Here is a 19,152-nt window from a genome sequence, read left to right on the forward strand (position 1 = left end):
TCAAGTCTTTCTTGGAACTTTACAGAGTTCCTTGGACTTAATGGGTCATTCTTTGCCTTGACAAGCACTGTGAAGTGCGGATCATTACATAGACAGCCGTGCCTTTCTGAACCAAGCCATGAAGTCCAAGGGACTCTCAGGCATTATGAACAGACAGACGGTCAAAATAATTAGGTACAAGACTTTTTAGTTTTCTATTTTCAGTAAATTGGCAGAGATTCCAAAAAAACGTGTTTTCAATTCTTTCATTATGGGTTATAGCACGTTTTTAACAAAATCTGTAGAACGTGAAGGGGTCGGAATGAAAAGGCACCATATACTCTAAGCCAAGTTGCTATGTGGATGCCCCAGTAATGGTCCCAGAGCATTTTATTAAATATATTTGAGTTCTGCTTCAGTTGTTTTGTGTGCCCCTTCGTCTCTGTGTACATACTAATAAACAAAAAAAATAACTGATGATTAAGATACAAAACAAGTTGTAAGTCATTTAATGGTACTCATTCTGTATAAAAAAAAACATTCTGACAGTGCTATGTATTAGACCACTGTAGAAGACAAATCTAACCCAAAGATTTGATACAATGACTGATTTAATCTTTGCACCATTTCCAACAGTACGGTCAACAAACACCATGGCTTCATCAAGTGGTTTATCTAATTCACCAAACCATCTTCAAACATAAAACTTGCCATAGGTAATAACCTACTGATATCATACAGGTGGATCTACAGTTACAGGACATTTTACATAACATGCACGTTAGTGATTCGTTGACATTAAATGGCTTTTATATCTTAACTTGACTACAAATTAAGTCAACAAATAAGTCAGATAACAACGAATTACACATGTTTGAGTTATTTGCATTGTTGCAATTTAAACCGCTTTCCTAAGACACATGGTCATGTTGCTTGGTCTCAGCAATCACACTGGGCCTCAATAGAAAGGATAGGTGAACAGGATACAATGTGTGCATTCTAAATCCTGTCCTAATCCCCACATAGTTCAACATTCTGATCTTTGGTCAAACATATTGCACAATATGGATTAGATACCGTTTGGGATGTGAAGAGACTGTACGGGCCCACCCAGCTTCAAGTACACAGAATTTAAAAGCAGCTACAGTTATATTTTACTGCTGGACAAATTCTAGACACCATCACAGTCATAGTTAAAAAGGAAGTATGTACAGTAATGGAATGATCATATATATATATATATATATATAAATGGCCTAACCGGTGGGTCAGTTCAAGTATAATATTATCATTTTTACTTGAACTAACCCACAGGTTAAAACACAGAAAGTCAAACAATATTTAAACAACTTTAAAACATACATACAAGTCAAAACAATTCAGGCCATTTTGGAATTCCTTATTAGATAAGAATAATATTTAAGACACTTGGCCGCAAAATATGCTCCCTTCAAACCAAACACCAGTTAGCCAGCTTTAAAGCCAGTGATATCAGAGACACTACATCATCTGTGCATTTTGAATGCCTGTCAGTAGTATTAGCACTGAAGAGTTGTTCACTATGATAAACGGGTTGGTTTAAGCTCTGAATGCCGATTGGCCAACCTCATAACCCAGGTATGAAAAATATAGGTTACTGTTCTAAATACGATGGCAACCAGTTCATAATAGCAGTAGGGCACCTCTAGGGTTTGTGGTACATGACCTATATACCGCAGGTAAGGGCTATGGTATAACAACCATTTACCAGAGCCCATGTCCCATACTGCTTAATTAACCTGTGTGCATTGATACTCTATCACCATTGAAAGTGTCTATATAGGTAGATATTCTCTGGATTTTCCTGGAAGTGAAATCTCTTGTTCCTAGGTCAAACTCTTTACACCCGTTAAAGAACCCCTTACAAAGAACAAATCTGTCCAACATGGAACCAAAAAAAATAGTATTTTACATGGACAGCCAAATAACTATTTACGGTTCTAGGAAACCGTTATTCCCAGTGTTGATTAGAACATAACTACAGCTACCACGGAGATATTAGGTTAGCAAGAACCCCCACAAAATTAAGCAGAGTGAAAAATTTGACATTTGTAATGAATGAGAGGGTAAAACCTCCCGTATTAAGCTCATGTCAAGCACTATAAATGCACATACTATGAAAAGGGTATCGATATACGAGAGCCAGGGTTAGGAAGCAACATCTTCATGCATACAGATCAACTGGTAGGTTATGTTCAGCCCAACATATAATAGTTTAAAACCTCAATGCTGGTTATTAATATTGAAATATTAACATTCACCTAAAGCAGGTGAAGGCATACAGTTAGAGACTCATGTCACATAAGGTGGCTTTTCAATTAAGTTTCAGTATCACAGATACAGATTAATACCAGAATCTCAATTCAAATAAGGACTTTCAGTTTTCAGTTAAGGACTTCACTTAATCTATGCTCTGGAAACCAACTCTAGAAGACACATCACAATGTGACTCTTAAGCTTAAGACTCTTCAGTGATAGACATGTCTAGAGCTTTTAGAAATGTATAAGACATTCGGGCACAAAATATTCAAGTGCAAGTGTAAACACTAAATAATTAAGGCTGAACATTTATAGAAAATAAGATAATTAATAAGTATTGACAAAGGGTTTAGTCTCCGAATGATTATTTCTCTGTCCTTCTATATAATTCAACATCTTTTTCTGAACTGGTGTGATAGGTAGCTTACAAAGGGAGTGAGAGGAGTTCAAGGAACATATTTCTGCTTCGGATGAAGAGCTACAAGTTCAAAGAATATATTAGGATGAATCCCTAAAACAAAACAGATCCTGTTCTAACTATTTCACTTCTATCATCTATTGGTATAACCAAATAAAATCTTTATAGCAACATACAGTGAGTGCATGTTTAAGGCCTTTGCTTCCTTCCGCTTATCTTGTTATGATTGCAATATAATGCAGTGCACACAGACAGAAGACTCGGTTGTTAGGTCCAACATACACAAATACAGCCACAATAAGTTAAGATACAGTTAGACAACCATAGGGCTCAGACATTTCCAACACACTTTAAGACATTGGTGAATTTGTAGCAATGTGCCACAGTAATGAAGATCAGGTATTCCACATTCCATTATTTTTCTGATTTACAAACAGGTACCAGGTGAGCAAAATTCACTACCGGGTCAAAATGAATAGCCGTGGTCTCCGGTGACGGCGTTGAGGATCCCTGGTGTTACTAGTTCAGTTATTTACATGACCGAGGGCTTGACACGGCTGGAGTCCTGGAGGCGCCACTCCTCAGAGGACCACGGACCCAGAGAGGAGGGGAGGTTATGTCGTCTGTGGTGTCTGGAGTACTTCAACTGTAGCACGTCCCCAACCTCACTGATGGCTTCCAAAGCCTGCGGGACAGAGGACACGTGAAGGAACAAGTTACGTTTACTACATTTGGTGCCAGAAGTGGAATGCTTAACAAAGCTATGCATGAATATTAAAACGATGAGTCATCCCTTGTGAGGAAGACCCACGGGGTAGTGGCCGGCAAAAATCGGAAATGAATCAAACAAAAGTGGCGGTGAGGAAAAGTGTGGGTTACGTGCATAAAAACAAACAAAAAACAATACAACAAAGAACACAACCGAGCAAAAACGAGGCCTGAGTCACTTTCCAAGGGAAACTTCATTGGTTTTGCAAGACCACTGGTTCACAAACCACCTGGAAACAATTTACCTTCCTTTACTCTTTTTTTCCCCCCATACCTTCGTTGAACTTTGATTAAACACCAGGAAAAGGTTTTCCAAAGAGGGAAAAAGTGGCTTCATGCATTTCAACAAAGCAAAGCTGACATGCCTTAAATGGACTATTTAAAAAAAAAAAAAAAAAGAAAGAAAAAAAAAAAAGTGTTGACATGCTGTTAAAAAGATGAATGGACTGTCCTTGGATGGACAACACACATGCCTAAAAGAAACTGTCTGAGCTCTCTGCTTGAGCATAGTTCTGGCAATATGAAGTCTTCTGAAGTCACTCCCACCCACACAGGGTTCAAATAGTATTGGTGTCCCTCCCAATACTCTGAGCCAGCTTGGGGGATTGCCAGATGCCTGGAGTTGGCCATTATGGCATTATTTTGATGGTACCATTACACCAGACAAGCTTATTCAAGCACAGCTTAACTATCTGAAAGAAAACTGCTTCTGAACCCCGGTCTTCTCTGACTCCTTTCTAACAAAACCCATGGTTTCTCCAGTTCTAATCAGCTTGGACAGTCAGAGACCAGCGCGGACTCATTACTGGATGCTAGGTCGAGCAGGCGTGGAGGGACTCAAATCAGCTCATTAAGTATGAAGGTGATGTCTCAGAAATGATGGTGGAAGTGTTGAAGGAGAAATGAAGGTTTGGGCATACATTCCAACAGTTGACAGATGACTCATGAGGGTTTGTGTGATCGGTAACTCACCGTGTCCAGCATGTCTCGGGTGTGCGCGGCGGAAACGCAGAACCTGGCCCGGGACTCTATGATGGGTGTGGCCGGGAAACCCACCACCACCGTCCCAATGTTCCTCTTCAGCATCTCCCTGCCAAACGCTCTGAGAGCAAATCGCAGAGGATGATTATAACATGACAGAAAAAACTATGTTCATAAATATGCCTGAGAAAAGTGACTGGAAGTGAAGAAATCGGCATGTTCAGTTTTTTGTTTTTATTTTGGAACTGTTAGTTGACCAGCATGTGACTTGATTGACTGGAAAAATAAATAAACTTTACTACATCTTGGTGTGTGTACACATCGCCAGCTAACTGTTAACAGACATACCCTATTTTGGCAGGCATGTAGAGCATCATTGGAACAACAGGAGAGTCATTGTTGCCATAGATGATGAATCCCATCTCCCTGAGTTTCCTTCGGAAGTATGTGGTGTTTTCAGACAACTGCCTCAGACGATCTGCACCTGTGAACGGTAACAACCAAATAGCCTTTAGCTAAATCATCTATTACGCTGATGAACCATTAGTTATTTAATCTATCAAAATAGCTAATGATTTTACAGGCCTTATTCAACCTAAAACTATTAGCATGTAATAGCAAGTTTGTTAAACCATTAACAATCACCATTCACCAGTAAAACTATAACCACAACCTTAAAAAGAATGTTTGCTAATTTCAGCCCACCAATTGATTTGCAGACTGACAGTCAAACCTCCCAAAACACCACTTCATTTTAAAATAAAGCTTAAAATGTAAAGTATTCAGAATTTAGACTCAATCATTCTGAAATGAAAACTAATTTCACCCAGGCAGATATTTGTTTTGGGCCTGACATGGAATTTAAAGTAATTCTCAGAGAGCTGCAGAGTAATAAGCTGAAACAATAGGGATATTTTCAGGAGGGATCCCTTCCCACTTCTGACATTCCTTCCATATTGATATTTTGAGTGCAGACTGGCTATAAAAGCCATGCTTGTGAACAATGATTCGTTAAATTCTTTAAGCATCGATGGATCACCAGAATTAATGTATAGGTAAAATAAGGCAACTCCAGATGATTCAAATCTCCTGTCTGTCTGTGGTCTTCAACTCAAACTTCAAACCAGAAATGGGCATTGTGGTAGTACTATGAAGGTGGTTTACCAAGCTTCCAAGCCCAGTTAGTCATTCTGGCACATGAAACTATGTGGGCAGCCTCACTGTCTGCAACTAGTAGCTTTCCAGCCACAGCACCCAAGTGGGTGCTATACATTAGTGGTAACTGAGGTAAAACTGCCCCTTACTGAGTAGATCACTGTGGGTGTATAGAAAAGCCCTAAAAGAAAAAAAGATCTATCATTATTATAAATGCATTAATCTGAAAACACATGGTGCTGGGGTCCATCTAACAGTGAATACTGCTCTTGTCAGAGAATGGTCTGTAGAACAGTGATGATTTGGATATTGCTGATAGATCGAGCTCAGATTAACTGAGGACCAAAGTGAAGCAAATGGACCGAAACATGGAGGGAAAGCTCGATCCAATAAGATTACACTACTTTTGTTCCCTGTTCCAAAACATTTCCATTCCCTAAAGAATACCACCATGGTGTACTTTGGCCCACCTGGGAAGGATTTGTCCCTATCCACTGATGAGTCAGGCATGTCTTCATCACCCAACTGGCTATGCTTTTTTTTGGGCTATAGAGTAATCTGATCCTAGATCTGTTATAACAGTCTTTCTACCTTGGTGAGAGCTAGGAGGTACAACGCCCAAAGTACCACTTTACAAGCTTCAATCACCCACAGTCCTTTGAGAGAAGCAATGGACTGTCCTGAGGTTTGAGTCCCACCTGGTACTACTACAGAGATAGATATCTATTATATGTACAAATTTTTTTATGAAACAGGGCAGGAAAGGGGTTCAAAGAGGAATATTGTGAGTGGGATCGTTATGTACCATTCTAGCATTTCATTAGGAATATTACTCAGACATTCACATTTGTTTTACCAGTTAGGAACCGATGAGACAGCCTTCATCACTGGGCTGGAGGTGAGGGGCTGTCAAGGTAACAGTAGGGCCATCAAAGCACAAAGAAGACCAGGTCAACGCCGGTAAGGAACATCGACCCTGCCTCTGCGTAAAGCCCCCACCTCAAAGCTGCCGTCTCTTAAACAACATTAACCAGGCATCAGAGTTCTTGGAAAACTCAATGAATAAAGCTTCCAGCTTTCCAGGTGTACACCACCCCCTTGTGGTTACAGGTGAAAATGACACTCCGGTGCCAGGCACCACCTGACTTAGAAGACGACCTTCCGGGGAATCCAAGGGAGGAAGACAACGGTGTTACCGGATCCTGTTAGTTAACATTACAGCATGCTGCAGCTAAAGCGAGGGCTTGCTGTGAGGACTCACCCAGAGTAGTGCCGTCCTCCCCCATGATAATCTTCATAGAAGTGATGATCTGTTGAGCCACGGGAGGGGACATAGACGTAGCGTAGATGGCACTGTGGGAGTGGGACCGTAGGTAGTCTATCAACTCCTATGCAGAGGAGGGGGGGGGGCAGTCAGGTTTTATGTTACAATATTCCTACACTTCATATTGTGCAATCCTGTAAAGTATTTTGCTGTTGCATAATTTGCAAAAATCTGTTTCCCCCACAGAGAATAAAGCAAGGTTTCTGGTAACACAATGTGGCATCATAAAACCTGTTTGGCTTGTTGCTGACTAAACCAACACGCCCAAATTCCCATAGCAATCCTAAACCATCCCAGTAATCATAAAGGCTCCCTGTCACATTATATGACCGTGAAACTGCCTTTAGATGATTGCCATTGACATGAGTCATGACATCAGGTAAGTGGCAAATTAGATTAGATTCAACTTTATTGTCAATGAACAGTACGAGTACAGTACAACAAAGTGCAGTAAATATGGCCAGTTCCACTGTAACAGTAATGCTGAGACTACACAAGGTATGTCAAACCAAAACCAATGACAGCAAAGGACTGTGTAAACAGAAATTAATGACATTCTGGAACTGGCACTGTTCTGTGCAATATTCTTATACAAATGTGTTGTTGTAAAATGTCTAATGGACACATTCACATTTGTCATTGTGCGCATTGTGTTGGATGCCTCAACTTTGCAATCGTAAGTTTGTGTGGAAAACATTTTAAAGTGGGAAATCAGTCTCCGCCTGACCGAACTGCCCCTATTCGGGAGGGCCCTCGCCTAACGCTGTTGTAATGGAACATTCAAACATTTACAGCCCTCATAACTGTTTGAGACCTTGACATTGTGCCAAGGGCTTAACTCCTGACACTTGGGTGAGTCACATGTGCTGGTCACACATCCTGCATTCTCTCGGTGACAGGAACGGGGACGTGTATAGAAATCAGGAAGTCAAAGCTACTTTAGAGTAGATGGCCAACTCACTCTCTTCCCTCCAATGTATCCTCCAGCTGCACCAAAGCTCTTGGTGAACGTTCCCATCATGATGTCCACGTCTTTCGGATCCAGACCGAAGTAGTCCACCACCCCGCCGCCGTGCGGTCCCAGAGCGCCGATGCTGTGGGCCTCGTCCAGGTACAGATAGGCCTTGTAACGCTTCTTCAGGGCGATCACCTCAGGCAGGCGTACAATGGACCCCTCCATACTGATGCAGAACACAAGAAAATGGTGAGATGTTGAGGGGACACAGGACAACTACAACAAGGTCAGATTGTGGCCTGTAGACTTTTCACCTTGTGCCAACTGTCCACGAGGGCTGGCCTTCCTGAAAGCACCTCATAATTACCTTAAATGGTAGCTCTATGAACTGTGATGTTGTTTGCAGTAGAAAAGCAATGCTGGTGGTTCATTTCAGTTCCCTTGGGGTGCGTCAGGCCATTTTACCAAGATTTAGGTCAATTTTATTGATGAAGTTATGGATTTGTTGACTTGGCTATTTATGGTAAGCTTCTCACAAAGATCTGGAGCTGCACACTCATCGAGTCCACATTACTGTGCAACATCTGAGTCCACTGTGATGATTCTCTCAGTATCATCAATACATTCTGGGTGCTAGGAACAGCATCTCCACAAAATTAGTTTGGTATGACTTATTTTACTGTTTTTTTTATACCCATAAACTTTCCACTAATAGCTTCAGGTGTTTATTTGCTAAAACTAATGAACATAACTGCATGTATTAGAGACCTGCAACTATGACTCAGGCATTTATTGATATCGATCCTTTTTGAAATGTAGGTCTTTGTTCCACCCAGAATCATGGATGCCATTTTTAAGTCACAGCATTAGATTACCGAAGCTAGCATAGTGATAGTATAGCACAGTATGTGGTTGGTTGTTGGTTTTTTCTTATAGTGCTGTACCTAGTTAATCTTTTATTTTTATTGGCTAATCTTACTGATATCATAAGACAGTCACTGCCAGAACACTCAGACACCGTAATTGGACAAACAGATTCTATGCACCTCTATGTGACACATTAATTTTCTTACTTGTTCCACCTCATCGTGCCTAAACAATTAACCCTGACTTACTTGCCAGTATGTGCACAGATGAACAGCGATTGAAGGAGACAAGCAGCTATTTGTGACTAAAGTGTTTATGGTAGCATGCCCAGTGGAAACGACAAAGACTAAGCCCTAAAACTGCCAGTCTTTCCCCAGAAGTAGGCTACCTGTAGATGCCCTCAACCAGAATAAGAATCTTCTTCCAGGGCCTGTGTGTTCGAGGTTGGCCGTGAACGATGGCGTCTTTCAACATCTTCTCAAGACTCACCATATCTAGAGACAAACACAAAACGGCTTTAGAGAAGACACACTGACATTCAACAATGTTGCGTTGGTAAGACAACAACAAATCGATCAAAACAAACAGGCAAGCAGTCTCAGAGTTGCCTAAACCAAGACATCGGAATGAGAAGAAGCAGACTAGCGGGAATGGCTGTTACTGTACATGACACATGTAACAGATTACAAAGGAAGAGCAGATTGTGTACCAAGTGTGTATGTAGTTCAGGACACACCCAAAACTGAGCTAGGCTAACGTAAGGTAAACAGAAACCATTTCTAATGAGGCAGTGTTCAATACTGGGACGGCTGTCTGAGGCTACTATACTCACTGTTGTGTTTGAAGACGCGGATGGTAGAGCCGGATAGACGAGCCCCCAATACCAGCGAGGCGTGGTTTAACTCATCACTCAGAATCAAACAGCCCTGGAAATAATAACAGGATTTATGTTGATTAAATAACACACACATTCAAAATGAAAACCTATTGTTTCGCTAATATTTCCAAAGCAGGCCAGATCCACCTATTTTGCAAACCAAACAAGTTTCCAGAGTTAATTCTTGAGGACACATGGGTGTGGGGAAGAGATCATGAACCATGTAAACACAACCCCTGTGGGGAGAAGATTCAGCTCTTAATGGATTACTCTTCCTCCCTGGCGTAGTGTCTTGTTAATACAAATGTTTTACACATTATCTGAGCATAGTTCTCATACGGATGTCAAGCCTCATCCCCTTTTTAAACACTTTCCAACAGTTGCAGCGGTTGCTTTTCAAGCATTACTTTCCTGCTACTCAGAGCGTACCGAGGAGATAAGGTTTATGCGCACTTCTACAAAGCCGCCAATAGAAACTCACCAACAGACCACATTTTGACAACCAGTTGGCCCAGTGTAAATCCTGGAAATACTAACCCATTCAACCAGTTTAAATACAAAAAACAGCCCATATCTCTTAATGGACGATCGATAAGACAGTAGAATGTCTAAGAGCACTTGAGAAATGTGCTGAATACCACTAGAGCTAACGACATTTTATAAAATGTTCCTCTCTCTTTCATTTAAAGTATTCACAAATCTAATCATAATTTTTATCCCAATCAGGTTGATTACAGTTACTTTCCTTTTGTAATTCAATCCTTGTTACAACCTGACTTTGGTCAAACAACATCTTCCATCAAACAGCTCTAGAATTAAATGACATGAATATGTTTAATTAGCACTTTTTTAGACAGCAACACAACACACTGTACACAACAGTGAAAGACATGACAACTTCCCTATAGGGGAGGGCTTTGGGTTTTACAATCAGGGACACTGCCAATCACACGGAGACATGACACCACACACCACTGCATAGCAACCGCCAGACAAGTTCTAGAATTACACCAACTAGTCAATGAATTATTGAGCAGAATGAGCGCATGTTGTAGTGACGCAACATTCAAGAAGGCACCAGGAAAAACTGAAGCGGCTGACTGGGTTTTGCAACAAAGGATCTGTCAGGAACAAGTTACTGGCCGTTTGCCTCTCCTCTCTACCTCATGGTTCAGACAGGATGTGTTCTTACGCTCACAAGGAGAAGCGCGTGCGGGCGCCTGGTCCGTTTCACTGTATTTTAGTCAAAACGAAACTAAGAGGCATGATGGGAAAGAGACAGAGGACATCCTATGCTACCACCCTTGGTGTGGTCAGATGTCATGACAATTGACGACAGGGTCCTCAAGTGTTTCGAGAACACAGAGGAAACTAGAGCGTTTTGGACCCAGCGTGAACCTGAAGACCAACTGGCAAATGAAAACACCTCTCCCCTCCCAATGCTGAGTGACCAGCGTGATCATTTCAGCAAAGGACAGGTTACTTGAGTTCACTGACTAAGAGAACTGCATGGTCCAGAAAAAGAGGGAGTGAAATAGAAACATGAGAGCGAGAGAGAGATAAGAACGTTTACCAATGTCAGAGAGAGGTGACAGAGGGAGTAGATATAAAGTGAGCTATTCAAACAGCATTCCAACCTTTCCAGCAAGAGCAGGAATGTTCATGGAGTTGGTAGCGAAGCCCATCCCGAACGCCATAGCAGACTCAACCCCAAGGAACCTAGCGACCAGTTGCTCCATCTCCTCATGGATGTCTAGGTTACCTGGAGAAATCAGCAGATACAAGAACATGACAATTGAATGAGATACCAATATGCATCTTGGTTTGCCAAATATGAGCATGCGCAAATACAACATCCAGCCAACAACACCATGAACCACGTCAGGACGGTTCACTGACTTAAAACAGCCACGCAACGAGCTTCTGTGTCCAAGCCATGGAAGAGGACTTGTCTTAAAGCTCATGTATGTGCAACGTGTCATTATATTCTGTTCTCTGTCATTGCGCAGTATATAATAATACAACGCTTTTGTTCTCGTGAAAATGACAAAACCACTAAGAAAAGGGACAAACAAAACCTGCAACAAAATGACTGGGGTGGTTTGTAAATGTATTCAAGAAGTAAATTAATGCTTTTTCATAGACAACATTTTTCAGACTTTAACCCAAAGTGACTTTCATTCAAACCTACTTTCCTTTAACAGAGCTAAAAATATTTTCAAGCAATGTCCCTTAACCCAACTGCAGAGTCTGAGGTCTTACCCATCTCGTAGCGGGTGCTGGCCACTCCTACACCGTACACAGAGTTAGACGCAGTGGCAGCCTCAGCACAGCTCCCGGTGTTCTCTGCAAATCCCAGGTAGTTGTAGGAACCCATGTTGATCACTTCCCTCACCACCATGCCTGTGTGTCTGGGAGAGAGACAACCCTGAACATCTCTGACAAGACATGAAGAACTCATTAAACTAGGGCCCAAACCCAGACCGGAGAGAAGAGCATGAAGATGAAGAATGAGCGGCGGAGTGACTTATATCATCTGACCAGTAACCAACATATTGTCAGAACGAATCCCCAAGTATGTATAATAAAAAATAATAAAAAAAGAATATATTTGTATTGACCAAAGATGCACACAGACATGAGGAAATCCATGAATGGGTACATTCAAAGCTATCCAAAAAACATTCCTTTGTGATAGAAATTTGAAACTAAAATTTGAAAGAACCACAATTTGATGTTTGGATGTTATTATTATCTTACATTACATTGGCAGTTAAGAGTTTATATTCATTTCTATAGCGGTCTCATTTAGTATGCGTGTGACCTAGGTAAATAAGTAATTAACAGATCATTGGGTTCTCTGTTTATCTGTTGAATAGATCTTTGCTAGACAAGAGAATGACCTGGTATCAGTTCTGCATTTAATGTGTGAGTAATATGAGCAAGGGGCGTGGCCAGTGCAGAAGTTACTAAAACACCTGTCGTACCTAGATTCTTTGATTAACTGGAGTGCGGTCATACTAGGTGACCGTATTTCGATAATCCTATGCGCAATATAAACATTTAAAAAACCTTTATAGAACTTAGGACTCAAGACCAATATCATTTTCTTTTACACCGTTTAACTGCATCTTGAATCACCTCTCATGGGGACTCTCAACCATATCACAATGTCATTGTAGCCCTGAACTATGTCACTTGATTTAAGCAGTATATGGCTTGATAGTTCATTGACAACCTGATAGAGGTGTGTTAGCATGGAACGACTGGGGTCCCCAGGAGAGCTTTGAGAACCACGGCTCCAACACACACATTCGGTTGTGAAAAGCCACTAACGCAATCAGGCGGGGACTAGCTAACAAGAGTGAAACAGGTTAACCATTACCACACAATGCCACGTGATAGGCCAGATAATGTTGCTCGTTTCTATTTAGCATGATTCTCTCCTTGGTCTCCCCCCTCTTATCATTGTAAGCAGGTCAATGACCTGAATGTTGAGCAGGGCATTATGGAACATGTTACTAGCTACTCGCACACATTTCTTAGGTCAGTTCTAAGCATACACGACCAAAGGATCAGTCTAGTAGTAGCCTGTTAGAACCCCACTACACCAATGCCATCACAGCACCGCGATGACATCATAACCCGAGGCGTAACTCGTGCGTACCAATGAGATGTCCTGAAAAAGCAGTGTATAAGGGCGGTTTTACGCAAGCCAATTGTTGGTCGGGGGTTTAGGTTGTTAGGGCGAGAGCGACTCACTCGAACGTCCAGTTGTAATCTTTAGAGACTCTCTCCACTAGGTCCATCTTCGCTCCAGGGACACTGCAGATAGGCCTGTTCCAGTTGTCCCGGATACGCATGTACAGATTCCTGGTGTAGAAGTTCTCAAAGTCCTGGTACAGCGGAACAAAGTCCTACAACACAGGGAGGATCAGTCATTGAGTGAGGCTTACAAGCTACTACTAAGTTACCTAAACGCACTAACTTTAAGAGGCTCTGAATAAGCGGGTGTGCTAAATGACCAACATGTAAATACAGAGGGATCCCTATCCTTAGGACTGATTACTTAGGTCTAATATCTATGCAAACACACGGGTGTGTCTTTCTTTTAAGCTTTCAGCTTAGGGGAACGCTTAAGCTGTTGTGTAATCTTGCTGGAGTGAGTTGTACAGCGTTTCCAGTGTCGTAACTCTGCTTTTCTGTAGCGGAACGGTGTGCACAGCCCATCGACAGAACAGTGTGGGGGTCTATTGGTCATTAAAAACGTTGATGTGGGTAAAGCGCTGACTGGCCAGCTCAAATAGGACGAGTCTACAAACTTATTTAGGAATGAGATGTATTAAAAGTGAAATCTTCCCTGACAGGTTTAGACATAACGGTCACACCGAGGAGTGGTTGGGTCTAAAAACAGGTTCGGGATAAACCACAGCGATCATTTTCACACCATTCAGTGCTACACGTGTATTGTTCAGGGACATTTTCAGACACACCCTGGACAAACAGCACTAATCGGGATGATAATAGCGGCCTACGCCAAAGCAACAAAACCAGTCGGGCAAGGATGAATTGTGTAGTTATCTCCCTCACACAAGGTCAGACATTGTATCAAACCCATTAAGGATTAGGTAAGGATTTGGGTTGGGCCAGTGGCAAAATTGATGCTGGCTCAGAGTTTGACAGCCAATACAATGTTGGACAGTCTGTTCTTTACACACACACACTGCCCTGAACTAGAAAATAATGGATAAGAATGTCAGCTGAATGTCAGTGTCCGAAATGTAAGTAAATTAGCTGTCTCCATCTCTTACCTTCTGTGCGTCCCTCTCCCTGGCCACGTGGCATTTCTCAAAGCCCCAGTCCCGGAGGAAGTCCCGGAGGTACCCAAAGATGGTCAGGATACCGTAGCCCATGTAGGTGAGGACCGCCACCACAAGAGGAGTTTCCTCAAACTGCTCCACAAACGGCTTGTTGTACAGGCTGGCATTACGCGCAACATGGTTGCTCTGGTGAATGAACACAGACAAAGACACAGACACACAGTTGTTTTACTTACGGGAAGTGGTCTGGAGTTGATTTATGCATGAAATTTGCCCATTTTTTTTTGTTTTATAATGTATTGGATTCATATAGCACCCCTCCAATCGTAAGCACTCAAAAGAGCTTTACATAAGAGGGAAACGCCCCTCACCTACCACCAATGTGTAGCATCAACCTGGATGATTCATGGCAACTAGGCTAATTTGTGCCCATTCGCTTCCCACACATGGGCTTTGAGGTGGGGAGGTGTGGAGTGATACGGCACGCGGCAGTAAGGAAAGGAGGATGAGGTAGTCATGGTGGGACTAGAGAAAAATGATGCACTTTTCACTGCATTGTGGATCAGAGGCAAGCCAGCATAGTGGACACAAGGTGATACACTGCCCTGATAAAAAAAAAACAGACGCAGGTCACCAGACCTAAACTGACGGCTCATATCGTTTGTCTGCTTAAAACATCGAGACCCACCCGGTATTGCGGATTGACACTGGCATTTATCCACAACGGATTTTCAATAGGATTTGTGCTGATGTCTCGTGATTGGTTGATGGTATTGGATGTTAGGCATTACACCAAACCTGCTAACACCTCCACCAATCTGTGTTCATATCCTATTAACTGATTTGATGTTGAGAGTCAGAAGGACCATCTACCGACACACTTACAGCAGAACGGAGTCTCTCTCCATGCAAAGGTATGCTAGTACAGGAGCTGGTGGTTTTGATGCCGTTAACTGATAAAATCACTAGTACAGAAACAGATCCGCCTACAAAACAACAAGCATGCTCTGAGCATGTTGTGATTTGTTATGGTAGGCTAATCATAAAAAGATGTTGAGCCTGGCTCATAGAATAACAAAGTCTAAAAAAAAACAGTTGAAGGAAGCTTGGCTGGCCATTCTATAAATATAAATACAACAAATGAGGGATAGAAGGAGAAATTGGCCTTTAATTAAAAAGGACCCCTCAAGGCATGGAAATGAGTCTTGAGGTTTGTCCCTCCTAAAAAGCAAGATCGCCTCACCTAACTGAACTGTGGCTTATTGTCCTGAAAACAAAACACTAAAATAGCCTAATCTACAGTCAGTCAGCCATTTCCAATGAACCACTGGCTGCTAAGCAACCAACTGTGACGGCCAGGCTCATGCCCCTCTTTAAAATACCTTTGATGTGTGTTTGTGTGACCACATTTGACTAAACTTGTGAGGAACAAATATCCCAACAAAGATATAAAAAAAAGGGAAATTCAACCATGGGGGGGGGGGGGGGGGGGGGGGGGGCTTTAACCAGATACCCATCAGGAAATAGGATATTTTCAGCTTAGAGGAAAGGTTTAGGGTCAAATCTACAATAGGGGTGAGAACTATGGTTGACAGTTAGGTTTAGAAGTTAGAGAGTTAGGTGTCTGGGGTTATAGGCATATTGAGAATAAGAGTTAGGAGCTAAAGGAAATATGTATAATCTTCTGTGTCCCCATAGCATTGAAATTCCTAAAAAATTTAGTGTGCGTGTTTATACACAGGCTATTTGCCCTACTGAGCTCAGAACTGGTCAGACAGGCTACTGGGGGTTTTCTATCATGCAACCGGAGTGCAGACGGCACCTAGAGGCAAGCTAAAAGCAGAGAGTTCACAGAGTACATCTTCACGCTTAATGTCAAACATTTCCTTTCAGAGAAAGCAGTTAGTGTCCTGAGTCTATAGCCACCACCTCAGACTGCTAAAAACAGACTGATCATATTTGTAACCTTTTTTTAGCCATGCATTAGGAATGGTCCTAAGACCTACTGTCATGTGAGAACAGCCTCTTCTTTGAACCTCGGGTGGAAACTTGAAATGGCATAGTTATAGTAGGTGGGTCTAAAACACGGGTGTGCAATGAAGGCAGGAAGTTTGTGTGAGCTGGATAAACATGTATTTTTTAGGGCAATGACAAGGAACTGAATGCCTGGTCAGCTCAATGTTTGCTGCACCTGAACACACAACTAATTCTTGCTGAACTATTGAGCCCGGCCTGCTCAGTGTTCGCTTCTCCTAAACAAAACTATTCTTCAATGAACTATCCATAGTTACGAACACTGTAGTTCATCAATATGCCATGGCGAAGGGTTATATTCAGGCAGTTCACATTGTGCTGTGTCTGTGAACAGCCTTTAGCTGTGGTATACTGGCCATGTATCCCACACCTCCATGGGCACTCTCAATCCTGAATGGTGATTGGCTGATAGCCATGGTATATAAGGCCGCATCACTGCATTTTTAACTGCTTTAATTGTGTGGGTAACCCGTTCATAATCACAATAAGGCACTGCATGGGTTTTTGGTATATTGCAAAAATATCACACCCCCTCATACCTTATTGCTTAGTTATAAAACACCTTTAATATATTGTCATTCAATGTTATGTTGAATACTAATTAAGCAAGACTAAATAAAGCTACAGTTAGGCTTTATCCATAGCAACTGAATATCCTTTCTGATACTTGCTGGTTAAAAGGGGTTGAAATTCTGAAATTTGAAACTTCTAATTCAGCAGCCTTTGGTGTGTGTTGTCTAGTGTGTGTTGTGTTTCCAATCCCCCAACACACTGCCAACACCAACTGTGGTCCTCTCTCTCCTTCATCATTTACTAAGAGACATTCCTCCCCTCCCAGGGACCACTCCCATGTCCAGCAGGTTCCCCTCCGGGGAGGCTTGTGTCGTGTGCGCAGCCTGAGAACCGCAACGTGTGTGCTGTTTGGAGACAAAGTTCTCCTCTCCAGTTATGTTACACAACAACCGCCCTGCCTCGCCGTTCTGACTGGCATTCTCCATTGCAGTGTTAGTGTAAATAGACCAGCCCTTCCACACACACTCACTAGAGTTAGTACTACACTGTAGGCTACATGTTACTGCTGAGTGCTGTTCTATTCACACCATTATCAGGACGTTGTAACAACCTCTGTGTTTAAAGAGTGATTGTTGTCTGCCAAAGAATAGTTTAAAGTACTGATATACATTAAAAAAAAAAAAAAAAATGCGAAAAATAATTCGTGGCAGGTTTTGAACCGTAAACTTTTCTGTTCATTTCAATACATTTACATAAAAAGCATAGCAGCCCCTATGATTAGAATCTGACGACACCCATTGACTTCATTAATTGAGGTGTGACTAACTTCGTTATAGAGAAAGCATTCGCCCTATAAAACCAATTATAATTACTAAATTTCATGAACATAAAGGATACGAGTTATTCAAGCGTTATACTTTATTAGACTGTGTTTTAAAAAAGGAAACGTGATAGTTTAAAGGAAAACATAACGTAGAGTTTTAGAAAAAACTATAGTTGTATCCTTCAATACGTTCATTAAACTTGTTTTGGCTGTTTTGTCGGTATTCTACTGGAGCTTTCCTATTACCAGCAAGCGGTACTAACGGTAGCGTTGACGGGTGGGCCTCACCTTCTCGCTTGGGCGCCGAGACTTCTGCTGTGGTTGTTGTTGAAACGAGCAATTATTCTTCACGAAACCGTTTATTCCCGAAGGTTTTCTCCCGTTTGCCGTCCGATGGCAAACATCTCCATTAATCAGCTTATTCGCCGACCTCTCGGTCATACTTGGTGGCATGTACTCAATTGAATATCCCGGTTTGTATATTCGTTTATCAGGGTACTTCGCTCCCCTCTCTCGTGTAAGAGAAACTACAAGCCGCTAGCGGCGCAGTAAAAGACGCCCACAAATAATATGAGATTACCGGAAATCAACGCCCCTGTGAACTGTCAAAGACCAATGATAGGTATTTGACGTCACCAAAAATTTAATTAAAAGACAGTTTAATAAAGCTGGCCTGGAGTGAACGGGAGAAAGCGGTTACGGAAGTTTCTTGATGCTCTTTTCATATCGTACTGCAATCTGCATCACTCAGTAGTTGTCAGTAAGGCTCGTCATCCTAAAACGTACACCTTATATTTTCCTAGTTTTATTAGGATTTGAATATAACGTGTTATTTTTTTTTAATCAAAAATGTCTATATTTGTAAACACAAAAAAATGTAAAATAACAAGAGTCCCATTACTACACGTGATAATTATGCCACTAAGAATGAACAAACAATAACGCCTGATTTTGATTTTAGTTTGAGTTCAATGCTTGTTTTATTAAAAGTGGAACATGAATTGCTTGCCATCATTCAAGTGTTGTCTATTCACGGAAGGGAATTTTACATATCCAAATGTATTCATCCACGTAAAATAGGCTTATTGTTCAAAGCTGTGGAAACAATGGACTACATCTGCCTTTCCATTTCAATCACGTATTTCACTGTTTCAGATCAACATCCTCCTACACATTTTTTTTTTTCAGTGGCACCACCTAATGGCTATTGTATGACAATTCACACAGTTATCTCAAAATGGATCTGGAGTATAAAACTAAAATCAAACACCCATTATTACAGAGGTCATAAACAGCAGGTTAAATAAGCCTACCAAACTTCCAATGGTACTTCTGGTAAT

General features: G+C 41.6%; 1 protein-coding gene across 1 annotated transcript; it reads right to left on the minus strand.

Moving 5' to 3' along the window:
• Positions 1-472: 472 nt before the first annotated feature.
• sptlc2b (serine palmitoyltransferase, long chain base subunit 2b) lies at positions 473-18,345 on the minus strand. The gene is made up of 12 exons (XM_010882479.3): positions 18,101-18,345; positions 14,434-14,628; positions 13,385-13,539; positions 11,885-12,033; positions 11,260-11,384; positions 9,578-9,671; positions 9,134-9,239; positions 7,885-8,104; positions 6,861-6,987; positions 4,793-4,928; positions 4,436-4,565; positions 473-3,380 (listed from the first exon to the last, which is right to left on the minus strand). Exons 1-12 carry the CDS (start codon positions 18,263-18,265, stop codon positions 3,228-3,230), a joined length of 1,755 nt encoding a protein of 584 aa, XP_010880781.1. The 5' UTR covers positions 18,266-18,345; the 3' UTR covers positions 473-3,227.
• Positions 18,346-19,152: the final 807 nt, after the last annotated feature.

This window comes from Esox lucius, chromosome 18, assembly GCF_011004845.1.
Source record: "Esox lucius isolate fEsoLuc1 chromosome 18, fEsoLuc1.pri, whole genome shotgun sequence".
NCBI classification, from domain to species: Eukaryota; Metazoa; Chordata; class Actinopteri; order Esociformes; family Esocidae; genus Esox; species Esox lucius.

Excerpts from the sequence above, each read along its gene's own strand:
- sptlc2b (XM_010882479.3), bottom strand. The coding sequence starts at position 18,265 with ATGCCACCAAGTATGACCGAGAGGTCGGCGAATAAGCTGATTAATGGA. Across the intron at positions 4,929-6,860 it reads GGAGGACGGCACTACTCTGG|GTGCAGATCGTCTGAGGCAG; the intron begins GTGAGTCCTCAC and ends TACCGTTCACAG. Across the intron at positions 3,381-4,435 it reads CCCGAGACATGCTGGACACG|GCTTTGGAAGCCATCAGTGA; the intron begins GTGAGTTACCGA and ends TCTGTCCCGCAG.